Source organism: Nanorana parkeri, unplaced genomic scaffold (assembly GCF_000935625.1).
Source record: "Nanorana parkeri isolate BGI_ZX_2015 unplaced genomic scaffold, ASM93562v1 scaffold276, whole genome shotgun sequence".
NCBI classification, from domain to species: Eukaryota; Metazoa; Chordata; class Amphibia; order Anura; family Dicroglossidae; genus Nanorana; species Nanorana parkeri.
This window is the reverse complement of record NW_017306544.1, coordinates 877,712-893,004: the sequence shown is the minus strand read 5'-3', so window position 1 is coordinate 893,004 and position 15,293 is coordinate 877,712. Positions and strand designations below refer to the sequence as shown.

Sequence of the window (15,293 nt, the reverse complement as noted above, 5' to 3'; positions counted from 1 at the left end):
GCGCAGGAGGGAGCGCTGTCATATCGGATGGCCAGCGCCCAGCGGTGAGGGGGAGAGAAGCCGCCCCCAGGACGAGCTGTGTCGGCCGCACAGCGCCCTTGTTGCCATGGCGCCCTGTGCGGCCGCACTGCTCGCACACCCCTAAGGCCGGCCCTGCTGTTCAGCTGTGAGGGGAGTTTACATTGTTTACAGTGACAGCGAATACTGTGTGATACCCAAGAATAAAATGGTGGCAGTTACAAATTTTTATGTCGTATGATATTAGTGCAACTCTTATCAAATCCAAAATTTCAGTAAAAGCTGACTGCTCACAAGCCCCCTATGTGATCACATATTAGTGGCGACAGGTTCTCTTTTAGGTGACGGGTCTATTAAATAATAGATGCACGTAAATTAAATTATTCCAAATGACCCAGTCAAGCAATATACTGTATATGCAAATACACAAGTGTTTTTGTGTTTCATCTCTTGGCCTCTTGGGATAACTATCATAAAGTGTGTGCTTTTTACGTTTTTGCAATTAACATTTTGTAATGTAAAACAAGAAAATTGTATTGAAAATTTTAAGTTGTAAAAATGATTGGATAACAAGAAAATAATTTGAAAACTGATTTCAGTGAGACTAAATTAAACGGTATCCCAGTTCAGTTTTCCTCTTCACTTACCTCTTCAAGATTTGGGTAATCCTTGCTGATGTCATCTTGTATATCTTGCACACAAATCTCTATGTCACCAGAGCCCTGAAGAAGATAATTGCTAGCTTTTATTATAGGTGTTTTGCAAGCTTTCTGGCAGTAAGTTTAGTTTGGGGGGCAACATGATGCCTGCAAATGCCAACATAATCAGCTTACTAGGTAAAACAAAGGTGGTCCTTAGGATGAAAGATTCTCTTTGTGGTGAACAGGTGCAAGTTCATTAAGAGGGCAAAAGAAACACTGTATGGAAAGGTTCACACCTGGGCGTTTTATAGCGCGTTCATACGCGCTGTAAAACGCTCAGAAGTGAAAACCAATAATTGCCTATGGGCATGGTTCCCACCTGGGCGTTTTACAGCACGTAGGAACGCCCTGAAAAACGCCCTACACCCAAAGAAGTACAGGAGCTTCTTTGGGGCGTATTTGCCATTCGTATCCATTAGGATACAGCCGCATAGCCCTCGGAAACATGCGTTTGTCGCGTGTTTCTTTTACCGCAAATCGCGATAAAAGCGCGTGACAACCGCGCATATTCCGTACGCCCAGGTGTGAACCCAGCCTTAAGAGACCACTGAAGCTAACTTTCAAATTCCCTTTTATAACAGAGTATTTATGTTGCAAATGGTTTTCTACCACTCACCCTTTTTCCTAAATGACCTTGATGGGGCAGTTACCAGGAGAAAGCTTGAGGGCTTAGTCACACTTGTCTGTTTTTCTATAGTAAAACATATGCATTTTGCTGCATAAAAACACATTTCAAGTAGAAATCCCATTCTTTTTTATGTGGCAGATTCACACCTATGCATTGCAAGTTAGAGTGTTTTTAAAGGGAAACTGAAAGGGCAGATTAATATCTGCCTGTGTGCATACCAAGCATGTTGTAATGATTGTGCATTGGTGTTAATAGGCCCAAAATGTTGAGCACAGTTTTACAAATTATTTAACTATAATGTAATATGTTGCCAATTTATTGTAAAAAACAAAAGAAAAATTATTTTTTAAAGATCAATAAACTAAATTATTTGACGCAAGCAAATAAACATCAGACCCCTTACCTCCTTTGTGTAGGCTTCATGCCTTGTTCCAGTATAGTTGGCCAATGCATATAACACAGCGTCATGTACAGTGATAAATATATGGTCACGACTGAGGCCTCCTTCAACAAAAACTCCTCCTTGTTTAATGTCATCATATACTTGAGCTGAAACAGAACACTTGTGTGAAAAACTGCAATCCTGTGGAATGCATTTTTTATTCATAAGATTGCAACAGACAACAACAAACACATTTGCAAATTAAGGACAGTTTGTATAAATTCCCATAACAATTGAACGCACCAGGAACACCTACAACAGTAACAGTAAGCATGTCATGTCGTCGGCCTACTTATGCTTGTCTGTTTGCCTTTACTTTATCAACTTCTCCCTGCGGTGACAGCTTATATGCAGGATGGTGTGGAACGCTGACTGCTACTTTTTTGGCCAGGCTTTGTGGAAGCTGCGCTTTTATTTACGGATATGTAATTTAAACGACGCTCAATTTCTCTAAACAGTGCTATGATTTTGTAAACTAATAGGGACCCTTGACTGCACTGTAAATTTGCTCCTTTGTAATGTCATACCAATCATTTGCCATCTCCCAAAAATTCATAAAAGTTTAGACAGCCCCCCTGGGAGACCTATTGTTAACCACTTGCCATCCGGGGCATTTTCCTGCTATTTGCTCACACATGATGAAATATAAATTTTTGGATAGGAAACAGCTTCAGACCACCAACAATGATATATTTTCTGAAAGCTGAGGCCCTGTAGAATAAAAAATGCTAGGTGCAATTTTTTACGTTGCACGGTTTTTGCACAAATGTTTATCAAACCCGTATTTTTAGGAAAAAATAAACTAAATGAAAATTTAGTGCACAGAAACATAATACCCAATTTTTTGGTAAAATATAAAAGATGGGGTCACGCCGGGTAAATAGATACCAAACATGTCAAGCCTTAAAATTGTGTTTGCCCGTGAAGCCGCAAAAAAAGTACATTTTCCATAGGGAACATTTCAAAAGCGTTTACCGCTCATCAGTTTAGTGCTAACAGTCAATGACAGTGCTAGAATTATTGCTCTCGCTTCGAAGTTCGCAGCGATATGTAATGTGTAGCGCAATGGTCGTTTTCACACGTAGGCGCAGCGACGCGTGTTTGCGTGTGTATGTGCGTGCACGTGGGGGGCGGGGGTCTTAAAAAAAATTATTTCGCATTTTATCATTTTTCTTATGTTACTTTCATTTTTAAAAGTGTTTAACACTTTTTATTTTATTTTATTTTATTTCCACTAACCCTATTGCTATTACATAGGGAGCTAACAAGCAGCCTATGTCATAGCAGATATGGTGTGACAGGTCCTCTTTATGGAGACATCAGGGGTCTTGCAGACCCCTAATGTCACCTAGGGACCCCAAAGAAGCTGAGAAAGCAGAGATCTGTTTCCCCAGCTTCATCTCCTGGATCTAAGAGCCGGAGACTGTGTACAATCATCACTTCACTTCCGGGTCCAGTGATCGGAGGAGAGATCAGCGGCTAGAAGCCACTGAATCTCTCTCAGATCACTTCGGGGAGACCCGCCGAGCCGCTCCCGGGCAAGTTTGTCACTATTTTTCAGTGCATGCAGCAGTTGTTATAGGTATCAGCGCAAGATATATTTTGTAAGATGTCTTACTATATCAATATACTGAGAATTATAAGGTGCATTGTAATGAATAAATGATGAGAATTTTGATGCATGAATAGACAACAGTATGATTGTTAATGGTAAGCTCCAGTACTGATACGGTCATATAGGGTTAAAACCTCAAACACACCTCTCCACATCAGGTATATAAAGGGTGTTCACATCCACACCTGTGCTGCAGCAACTGTTTTTCCATGTTAGTTCACTCCTGCTGTCTGTGCCTGCAGACAGCTCTATCCAGCATCAAACTCACAGTGGTAATCCTGATGATTTGTTACATCTTGGTAAAGGTGCGCATACACCTTACAACCATCGCAAGATGGTAGTAAGCTAATTAAAAGCTTGTGCGATCTGCCCATCTTGGACAGGCAGATCGTACTTGCGATCATCGAAAGCCCGCCCCGCTAAGGGGCGGGCTGCCGATGACTGCAATGCTGAACGGGCAGTTCAGCATTTGTCTTACGAGCATGTCACAAACCCACCGACAATCGTACGATTCTCGGCGGGTTTTGAAACATGCTCGTTAGACAAAAGACGTGCGACCGTACAGTATAAACGGTGGCAAGCCTTCTATACACCTGCCGATTATCGTACGATAATTATCGTACGATAATCGCAATGTGTATGGGCAGTGGCGTCACAAGGGGGGTGCGGCCCACACCCGGGTGACACCATTGGGTGGGTGACACCAAAATGACTCAGTCATTTTGGTGTCACCCCCCTCAGAAAAGTCGGGCGCTCGGTCATGGACCGAATGCCCGACAGTATCAGGAGAGAGGAGGGGACCCTGCGGCATACCTTATCCCACCGGGTGACTGTCCCCTCCTCTCTGCCGGCGTTCATCACCAAGATGGTCGCCGGCAGGTATCGGAATACTGCTGCGCGTGCGCGATGACGTCATGTGCACGCGCGTGGTGACGTCATGCGCAGTGACGTCTCGGCGGGGTGACACTCGGTTACCGCTCCGGGTGTCACCCAGCCTCGGGACGCCCCTGTGTATGGGCACCTTAAGAGTTACATTACCTTGTGCTGTGGATTTCCCTCTGCCATGCTGCTGCCTTCTCTCAGCAATCTGGGACATCCATATTTCCACTGACAAAAACCTCAAACTCACAATGGTAATCCTATTGATCTACTACATCTTGGTAACCGTTAAATTACCCTTCCCTGTGGATTTCCCTCTGCCATACTGCTGCTTTCTCCCAGCAATCCAGAACATCCATATTGCCACTGACGAAAGCCTCGGATCTCTCTACAGTTCTGCTGAGCATGTGTCTTCTGATCCAGAGTGATTTGCTACCATTACAACAAGTGCACGAGGAAAGTACGAACTATTATTTTCTTCTTATACCGGTTGTGTTGCCCATAGACTCTGTGGCTACCATCCTGTGAACTGCTTTTCCCAAAGAACCAACCAGTGCCACATTAACATTACTGCATGCCTATACTGTGAACTGTTAATTTGTTGTCACCAGCTCCATCTTGTGGGCAATTTCATATATTCACTGGATTTGCATACACTTTTTTCTTTTTTTGTATCAGATGTTTAAACATTTAAGTTGAAAAATACCTATCTGCATATTGTGTTCTGCAATAATTATTACCTTTGCCAACAAACGTGACAATAACTTTTCCTTACACCAACATGTCAGCATACAAATGGTTAAAGCTCCACTCCTCAACCAATCACAGGACCGGTTATACTAAAAATGAAGCGCTCCTCCCAAGGCCACCATTCTCCTTTGTTCCTCGCTGCTCAAGCCAGTTATGCCGTTTCTAAAAGAATGTTGGATTTTTCCCCTCACTTTGCTGGTTTTCTTCCAGCTTGTTGCACAAGTTCAGCCTCTCCTGTTGCAAAGTTCCCTCTGTTCAGGTCATGAAATACACCTTCTAAGGGAAGCTTCCCCTGTATATTTTTCAGAGTTTGGGGTGCAGGAAATGGCCACTTGGGGTCCTTTCATATTTGGATGGTTCCTCAATCATGGCGGCATGATGAAGACACTTGCTTGGCCTCCTGGTTTTGTAACTCCAGTGGGACTGTGTTTGAGCTGCATCAGGAATCTGTTTGCACTGGAATGATGTCACATGCACGGACAAGATGACAAGTAGGATCCTCTCCTTTTCCTTTCAAGTAGCTTGTTTAAATAGTGAATGTACTATTTTTTTCCTATGGCTTTGCAGTGCTGCTTGCTCTGGCCAATCTTTTTGTATATCTCTTATTATGCCTGTAGATCACTTCAGTTTCCATGTGTGCTTAACCACCTCCCATCCATTGGCCATTGCTGACCGTCCAGACGGGAGCCTTATAGGAGTGGGAGGGCATCTTAAGACGTCCTTCCCCTCCCCCTGTTCATGCGCTGTGCCCAGCATGCACACGAGTAGGGAAACTCGGAAATGTAAACAGCCAGTGATGGCTGTTTACATTCAAGCGATAGGGCATCTCTAGAGACACCCGATCGCTTGTAGTAGAGACACCCAATCTCCCTTTGATCTCCTCTCTGGTCCCCAAATGCAGGAAGTGATGTATATTGCATCACTTCCACAATCAGTGTCACTCTCCGGCAACAAATGCCGGTGCAAAGCTGCTGAAACAGGTCTCTGTTTCATCAGTTTCTCTGGGGGTCCCTAGGTGACATTAGGGGTCTTGGAGACCCCTGGTGTCTACATAAAGAGGATTTGTTTTGTGAATTAGCTATCACATAGGGGGTTTCTTAGCCCCCTATGTGATGGCAATAAAGTTAAGTATAAAAAAAGTTTAGAAAAATAAAGAAGCTTAAAGTCACAAATAAAAGAAATGTAAAATAACACACCATTTTTTTAAAAGTAATACATACACACACAAACGTGTCTGGTGCGTTTACGTGCGAAAACGACGATTCCGCCTATTGTGCCGCACGTGTTACATATTGCCGTGAACGTCGCAGTGGGAGCAATACATCTAGGGCCATTAATCACTGATGACACTAAACTGAAGAGCGGTAAAAGCTTTTAAAACGTCGCCTATGGTCAATTTTAGGTGTAGTCATTTTCTGCAATTTCGCAGGCGCAATTTTAAGGCTTGACATGGTTGGTGTCTAATTACCCGACGTAAAGTCCATGAACCCATCACACTCAGAAACCGCCGTTTCCAAACAAATAAGGGTGGGTGCTGTGGTAGTCAACGGCTGGCAACCGTAGTAGATATCAAGTAGAATATGAAGATGCACTCCAATAGTGAATCAAATACGTCTGTTTATCGCCGTATGAGTAGCATAGTGTGATGCACTTAAGTGTGGAGGTCTGAAGCCTCATTTAACAGACTGAAGTGTTTTATGAACTGTCAGTTACCAGCCAAGTCAAACAGCTACATCCGCCTCAAGTTCCGCTCTAGCCCAAAGGCAGTTGGTTACAGAGTATTTGCCAGCGGATATATTGGCTGATAATTTACCGTAACCGTGGGCCTTTAGTCATCCCCTAATCAGGGCAGTTAAGAAGGCCATAAGTTGGGAGGAATATGTACCCGTTCAAGACGTTACATATTCTTCCTAAGCCTTTAGCTTACCTGCAGTTTCTCAAGCGCCAGGCTGGGAGAGAGGCTTCAGAATGCAAGGCTGAGAAAGATCAGGTGCTCGAGAAAGTGCAGGTAAGATAAAGGATCCAAAGCAATTACCCATTGCAGGGCTTCCAGAAGTTGAGAAGAGTCTACACTGGTTACAGGCATTCGGTTGCTGGCTTGATCACGCTATGGGTTGGAGACTATATTGTTAACCTGGGGTTCAGTCTCTGTACTCTGAACCACCTGTACCTGAGGTAGACAAAGCCTATTCTGTTCCTGGTTCCCCCCTGATCAGTTCTACCTGGATATTATCAAATCACGAATCATGTCCTCCCATTTTTGCCATATGTTTCCATACGCATTGCTTGGCACTCATTAATCAGATTGTCTGTCTTTGCTCATTTTCTAGTACTCTGCCAGACCAGGCATGTTTGCAAAGTAAAAGATAGGAAAACAAAAGACAGGGAGGGAACTGTTGCTATATGTCTCTTAATATAAAAAAAAAATGATGCACTGACATATCTCTAAGGACTGTTTACATGAAGGTTACAATCCTTTAGTGCCAGGTTAGACCCTAACACTGCACTGAGGGCAGGTTCACAACATTTTCCGGACAAGATCTGGTCCGGAAAATGGTGTGAAACTGCCTGCAGTTCAAGTGCATTAATAACCAGACAAAATGAGACATGCAGTATTTTTATGGTCTGGAATGTACTGCGCTGGTATGAAAAGAGGCCAGAAATCGCATAGGGACACATTAGGGTGCATTTTGAGTTCGGAAACAGTCTGGTCTGAATGTGGTGTGAATGGGCCCTAAATGCTCCAATCAGAACTATCCCACCCCTGCCAACATGCGACGTACATTATAACAACATCTAAGGACACAAGGAGTGTCATGACATTATACTCTCATTAGCTTGAATGTCATGATGTGGAAATGTGCAAAGAGCACCCTGGTGTCATAAAAACAGTCTCATAGATAGCAGGCAAAGTGAACTGAATCCTTTAGACCTGGAGGAATATCCTGTTTTAATTTTGTAAATCCATCTGCTTTCCAATTGTAACAATCATTTTGTCAAAATCTCCACCTCTTTCAATCATATGAATAAGATTGGAGCCTGGAGCTATGGAATAAAAGGGAATAAGCGTAAGGCCTACATGACGAGTGGGAAGGGGAACTAAAGTTAGAAAAGGGGTCAGAGGAGAGTCATGCACCATTATTGGAGGATGGTGGTCTTCCAGGAGGGGCTTCAGAGGGAGGTCAGAAAGGATGTGTCTCGGGAGTTAAGTTGGTGACCAGCAGAAGAGAGGAACTTCCCACCTGCCCGCCCTTGGTGTGGTCTCTGTGGTTGTGGAATGTTTGTCACAGCTGTGGCTTGGCAGTTTGGATCCTTGACGACATTGGTCTGTGGTCGGATAACATGACAGGGGGAGGGGACCAATCTGTGGTGTGGGTGTCCTTCTGTGGTGGCAAGGTCAAATGGTTATGACTGGGTAATAGGGACCAATGTGGGTCTGCAGGCAATTTAATTACATCCTCAAGGCGGTGTATGGTGACTGGGGGCATTCAGGTATAAAATGTGCCCGCAGATACTGGTGTGTGTGTGTGTGTGTGCGTGTCTGTGTAGAGAATATATATATATATATGAGAGAGAGAGAGTTATAGTAAATTTTAAGGACGTTGAAACCAAACAATTGTGTATACAGTACGGTTATTGGTTGTTATTTATAAAATGTTATGCAGTGGCCATTTAAACTCCACCTTTTCGTGTAGTGTATTAATTGGTTAAGGTTGGTATTGGGGTTTCTGGTAAAGGTGCTTAATTAAAGGGGACCTCGGAGCTACCTTAGTCATGATCTAGAACCCAAAAGGAAGGAACTTACGTACAATAGTTATGATTGTTGTATAAAACATGTCGGGCTATTGGAGATCATAGATTTTCAGATACAATATCGAAGATATGATTGGTCATTCTTACTTTTAGTTGTAATTTGTTTTCCTGACTTATAGACTTCAACATTCACGTAAGAGGAGATAAATTACTCTCTCGTTGTTGCAGTTTGCAAAATGTGTTGAATGCAACAATCTTCTATTTGGCAATTCTAGGTTTCTCCCTGCTCTTATATACTTGTACATACTACAAGAACTGCACTTGCATGTGCACATCACATGACAACACATTTTGTGCTCTTTTAAAAAATGTCAATGAACTAATTGATCACCTGATAGCTGATTCTGTCCTTGAGATTGGTTGATCACAGGGAGCCTGTAAAGGTCACAGAATACCCATACATATAATTTGTTTCTCAATCTCACTTTATTTAGCTGGAGTGGACAACAGTCATCTTATTTCTAAGCTTAATTACCTTGTACATCTGCTAAGTAGAAGTTTACCCCAATCCTCTGGTAACTGGAACATAACTAGTGTCAAGGGGAAAAAAAAAAAAGTTAAAGCATTCCGATGTGATGATAAATTATCATGTAAATTATCACTATTAACACTAAAGTCTTAATAGGAAGAGAAAACAAGAATGTTGATGCAGGACCCAGTGACCCTAAGAGACGGCATAAGCACATGGTCTTAGGCCAAAACAGTTCACATTAGATGCATGCTTATGGAAAAATGTATTTATGTACAGTGCCTTGTGAAAGTATTCGCCCCTCCTTGTTGTTTTTCATGTTTTTATTGCATTTTAAAATGTATTATATATTTTTTTTTTGGGGGGGGGGGTTGTACCATTTGATATACACAACAGTGTTTCTCTTTAAACCACACCAGTGTAGCTAACAGTATATTTAGCTACATAGTTACATAGTCAGGCTGAAAAAGGACAGTCCATCGAGTTCAACCTATAGAGAAAAAAAGAAAAGCCTAAACAGAACGCTATGCCCACAAATACCCACTGTTGATCCAGAGGAAGGCAAAATACACCCTGTTAAGCATGGTTCAATTTGCTCCAACGGGAAAAAATTCCTTCCTGATCCCATAAGGCAATTGGATATTCCCTGGATCAACCATCTCTGATGCTTAATATACCTATATTAACTCGATATCCAGTAATATTCTGTGCATTTAGGAATACATCCAGATGTTTTTTAAAACAGTTAACTGAACTAGCTCCTGGGGGAGTCTGTTCCACATTTTCACAGCTCTAACTGAAGAATCCTTTCCGTATTTAAAGGTTAAACATCTTTTCCTCCAGACGCAAAGAGTGCCCCCTTGTCCTTTGCAGTGACCTTTAAAGTGAATAATTTGGCACCAAGCTCACTATATGGACCATTTATGCATAGTAATCATTTCCCCCCTTAATCGCTTCTTCTCCAGAGAGAACAAATTCAGGTCAGTTAATCTTTCCTCATAGCTGAGCTCCTCCATGCCTCTTATGGGTTTAGATGCCCTACTCTGCACTTTATCCAGTTCCTCAACATCCTTTTTGTGAAATGATGCCCAAAACTGAACTGCATATTCCAGATGAGGTCCTACTAATGCTTTGTACAGAGGCAGGATTATGTCTCTATCTCTGGGGTCTATACCCCTTTTAATACGAGAAAGTATTTTGCTTGCTTTAGAAACTGCAGCTTGACATTGCATGCTATTATTGAGTCTATGGTCTACCAGTACACCCAGATCTTTCTCCACCATTGACTCCCCCAAACATACTCCCCCTAAAGTGCATAACTTTTACATTGATCAACTATAAACCTAATTTGCCAAATAGATGCCCAATCACATTCAGATCTGCTTCAGAGTATGAATCATTGATCGCAACTCTCTGAATACAGTCTTTAAGCCAGTTTTGTATCCAATTACAGATTGAATACTCTATATCTATTGACTATACCTCTGTAGTTAGTATTTAGAACTTCTGTCCCAGTTTCAGATCTGTGGCAGATTGAAACGGGTTCTCTTTAGGAATTGCCCTGTATTTAGTTTCAACCATTTCCCCTTCAATCCGGACTGGTTTTTCAGTGCCTGCTAATAAAAGGAATCCCCAAAGAATGATGCAGGCATCACCAAGCTATATTGTGGGGATGGTGTTCTCAGGGTGATGTGAAGTGTTGTGTTTACGCCACACACAATGTTTCCTATGATGGACAAAAAGCTCAGTTTTAGCCTCATCTCAACATAGAACCCTCTTGCATATGTTTGAGGAGTCTGCCACATGCTGTTTTAGAGAACTCCAAATATGTATTATTTTTTTTTCTTTTAACAATTACTTTTTTGTGGCCACATGTTTTGATTTGCAAACTCTCAGAGCTATTTCTTTACCTGATTGTTGTAAAACCAAGGAAATGAACACAGAAGTAGTATTTAACATAATTACATTATACAAAAATGCTGCATCCATGAACTACTTTGTAGTTCATGGATGCAGCACCTGCACACGCTGCCAATGTTTTTTTTATAAGAGATAGGGGCGGGTGGAGCTCCTGCTCCAGTCCCGCCCTTGCAAATAGGCCCGGCCGAGCCAACCCGACCCCAATCGTGGCCAGGCTAAGAACCTGAACAGCCTTCTGAGAGCCTGCACAGCCCCGCTAAACCCTGCACAGCTCCCCTGAGACTCTGGGGACATCGGGCCATGAACTCGGAGGAACACAGAGTATGTAGCTTCATATTATTCTGTAGTGCTTAACAATGTATTGCTGGGATCTGTAGTCCTCTATAGCTGGTGGTATTCTGCATTGCTATGTAATGCATTACGGGGATTTGTAGTCCTCTGTACTTAGGGGTGGTATTCTGCATTGCTGTATAATTTATTGCTGGGATTTAGTCCTCTATAGCTGGTGGAATTCTGCATTTCTGTGTAATGTATTACTGGGATTTGTAGTCCTATATAGTTGGCGGTATTCTGCATTGCTGTATAATGTATTGCTAAGATTTGAAGTCCCCGTACAGCTTGGAGTCAGTGGCAGATCTACCAGGGCCGCAGCTGCAATCGGGCCCTGGCGGTCCACCACTGACTACAAGCTGTAGAGAGACTACAAATCACAGCCCGGTCAAGAGGAAGAGGTCCCCAGTAACAGTGGCCATTTCCATAAAAAAGCCCACCAGAACCATCGGCACCAGTCCCGTGATGCTCTTCGGCCCTCCGGCCATGATAAGAGGATACACTAAAAAGTCACTTAGCTTTGGTTGTTGCTGCTCTACAAATTCCGTATTGAACAGTGTGGCAAATGAGCATTGTCAGGAAAATGGCTTCTTGTCATGGCTTACTGTTGTCCTTTTTGTTCCAGTCAAAGTTACCCAGTGAATTTCTGTGGCTGGCTCCAGCCTATCCATCTATATCCTAGTTTCTCCCATTCACTCACATGAGGATCCATGATTGGTCCAAAGAACACAATCATATCTTTCTCACAACAGTGATTGGAAGGCAACTGAAGCCTCTTTGCAGCTGAAAAACAGTGGCCATATTTGGTTGTTGTTGTCGGTGTCACAATAAGTGCTTTGCACCTTCAAAGTGGTAGGCATGTTGTGTGCATCACTTGGTACAAACTCCCCAAATTAATTTTAATTCCAGATTGTAATGCAATAAAACAGGTAAAACCACCAAGGGAGTGACTATTTTCACAAGGCACTATATACGTGAGTTTTATGAAGAAAAAAGATCATTTTGGCAGGTGGAACACTTATACATTATTGGTGTTACATTTTCTTTAAAGAAAAAACTTCAGCTGTTCGCTCCTCACACATCTGCACAATGAACATTCTTCAAAGCTGCATTTGTTTTTGTGTTAAAATGAAGTCTTACTATTTTAATCTGTTTAGAGTATTTTCTGCATGCTCTAGCTGCTCTTCACTTTCTCACACTTCCGGTCACCTACTGGGAGCAGTGCACGTTCTTTCTGGTGACATGCGCCGCTTTCTCTGCCTACAACTCCCATGAGGCAGAGTGGAAACCTCTCTTATTGCACACACCCCTATTCACTGCTGGTTCCTTCCTCTTCCCTCCTCCTCACTAAAGCACTGTTATGAGCTACCATCACTGTAATGTCCTCTATACTGCTCTAAATTACCAATACTATTTCCAGTTTACAACAATCTCTAGAGAAAAAAAAAATAATCACACCCATATATATTTGTTTGTGTGTATGTATATAGAGAGTGTGTATATGTGTATGATTTATATTTCTGGCCATAAAAATGTTTATAAACTCAATAATAAAATAATTGTATTACACACAAACACAATGTAATAAGTGGTCTGTGTGCAGATTGTGACAGGTGCATTTGTACAGTGTGAATGTACAGTGTGACCAGTACAGTTGTACAGTTTGAGTGGTGCATTTATAGAAAGTGAGCAGTGTATTTTTACAGTTTGAGCAGAGCATTTTGTACAGTGTCAGTGGTGTGTTTCAATATTGTAAGCAGTGCGGATGTACAGCGTGAGAAGTGTGTTTCTACAGTGTGAGATGTGCGTTTCTGTGGTGTGATTGGTGTGTTACTACAGTGCGAGTGGTGCGTTTGTACGGTGTGAGTGGTACGTTACTAAAAGCGTGAGCAGTGTGTTTGTACATTGTCAGCAGTGTGAGCAATGCATTTGTACAGTGTGAGCAGTGCATTCCTACAGTGTGAGCAGTGAGGATGTATAGTTTGAGCAGTGCATTTCTGCAGTGTGAGCAGTGCATTTGTATGGGGTGAGCGGTGCGTTTCTTCATCACTGCAAAAAGTATGTTAAGCTCCAAAATGATTGTCCATCGATTTCCCTCCTCCTCCTGCCTTAGAGCCTCTTCACACCACCTCCATGCGTTAATTGTACGGTACCATGCACCTCCCGTGCGATTACAGTACATTCATTTGAATGGCACCTCAAATGCACCTTTCGCAGTGTGATCAGCCGTTCCGCAATGCATGGTACCGCAAATACTGTGTGTTGCGGTTGACAAAATAGTGCATGCACTGTAATCACATGGGAGGTGCCTTAATCATATGGGCCATTACAGAGGAGAGAGGTGGGGGTGAGTTGAATGTCTTGTCATGCTTGTTATCTTTGGGATGGTATTACTGTCATAGCACCTGAATATTGATTTGAAAATTCCATCGTCGCCACATTTTGCTGAAAATCTTAGTTCAAATCACAACAGTCTGCCCTAACACCGATAGGTTGAATTTTGTTTAGGCCATCTCAACATTCCAAAGCAAACAGATGCCTGCTAATCTGGGCCTGTAATCTTTATAGCCATTAGTAAAGCACTAATTAGCTAAGTGAGGTACTAGGCATACTTACAAAAGCATGCCTATTCCTATGTACATAATCTATTCCCAAACTATGTTTAAAAATTAGGGTTTACTTATATTAACCTGCATTAAATATACATCTACAAAACTGTAAAAAGACTAACTTTCTTAATGTGGATCTCTGTTTTTCTAAAATTTAATCTAAAGTGTACAATTTATAGGTTTGCACATATATATTCTAAAACCATATGTGAATTTTCAAAATGCATCATTTTACAAGAGTAAAAAAATAATGTAATACCTTTCCTAATGCTTTGATTCCCATTAGGTCAACAAAACACACAGCGCTCATGTCAATAATGATCGTATGGAAGTTGACAATCGGAGGAGCTGTCATGATAGGATCTTCTGTTTTAGCTTGGGCTGACGCACCATTTGGAATATGAGCTGAGATTTGAGAACTCACAGTTAGGGTGTTAGATGCTATGTAATTGATTGTACTGTTTGTACTGTTTGTCCCATTCACAGTGCTGTTGTTGTTGGAGTCAGTGGAAGGGACACCATCAAAGTCCTCCTGAAGTTCCTGGAGTGACAAAGTCTGCAATATGGACATATAGTTAAGAGATGAAGCTGAAGATTGTGAAGATTAGTAATGATGTGATTTGCATGTTGAAAGTAACCTACCTGGTCATAAATTAATTCTCATAAAAGCATGCATTTGTTGCTATAAATGATGGCCTATTATAATAACTATTATCACATGAACATATGGCCTGTTTAGCTGTGATTTATACGAAGAAAGCAAAGCCTTTAAAAAAAATGCAAGTGAAGTCTAGTGTACCCATATCATCACTTGGAGAAAACCATAGCAATGGTACAAGTGTAGTAGACAAGGCTCAGTGAGCTCTGTGATAGCTATGTTGCTCAAGTGAATTTTAAGCTATTTAGCAGTAGATATGGGCACATCATAATAAATCTCCCAACCAAACAAACCAGCAAACAAAAAGGAAAACTAAAATTGTTATCAGTGAACAACATTTTATTTAAATGTTTGTAATCTTTCCTCAAAGCTTTGGTCATCCAGCCCTCTAATTAATTTCATTGCACTTCTCTGGACTCTCAAGTTAAAGAACCTTTTTCCTGTGTATCGGTGCCCCAAAC

At 41.9% G+C, this 15,293-nt stretch overlaps 1 protein-coding gene across 1 annotated transcript in view; it reads right to left on the bottom strand.

The window, feature by feature from the left end:
• Nucleotides 1-15,293, bottom strand: part of SLC26A9 (solute carrier family 26 member 9) — a 66,042-nt gene that overhangs the window by 1,995 nt on the left and 48,754 nt on the right. The window contains exons 16-19 of the mRNA XM_018557257.1: nucleotides 14,434-14,730; nucleotides 9,322-9,376; nucleotides 1,751-1,896; nucleotides 666-740 (exon numbers count right to left, since the gene is read on the bottom strand). Of these exons, the coding sequence (XP_018412759.1) occupies nucleotides 666-740; nucleotides 1,751-1,896; nucleotides 9,322-9,376; nucleotides 14,434-14,730 (573 nt within the window). The remainder of the gene's footprint in view (nucleotides 1-665; nucleotides 741-1,750; nucleotides 1,897-9,321; nucleotides 9,377-14,433; nucleotides 14,731-15,293) is intronic.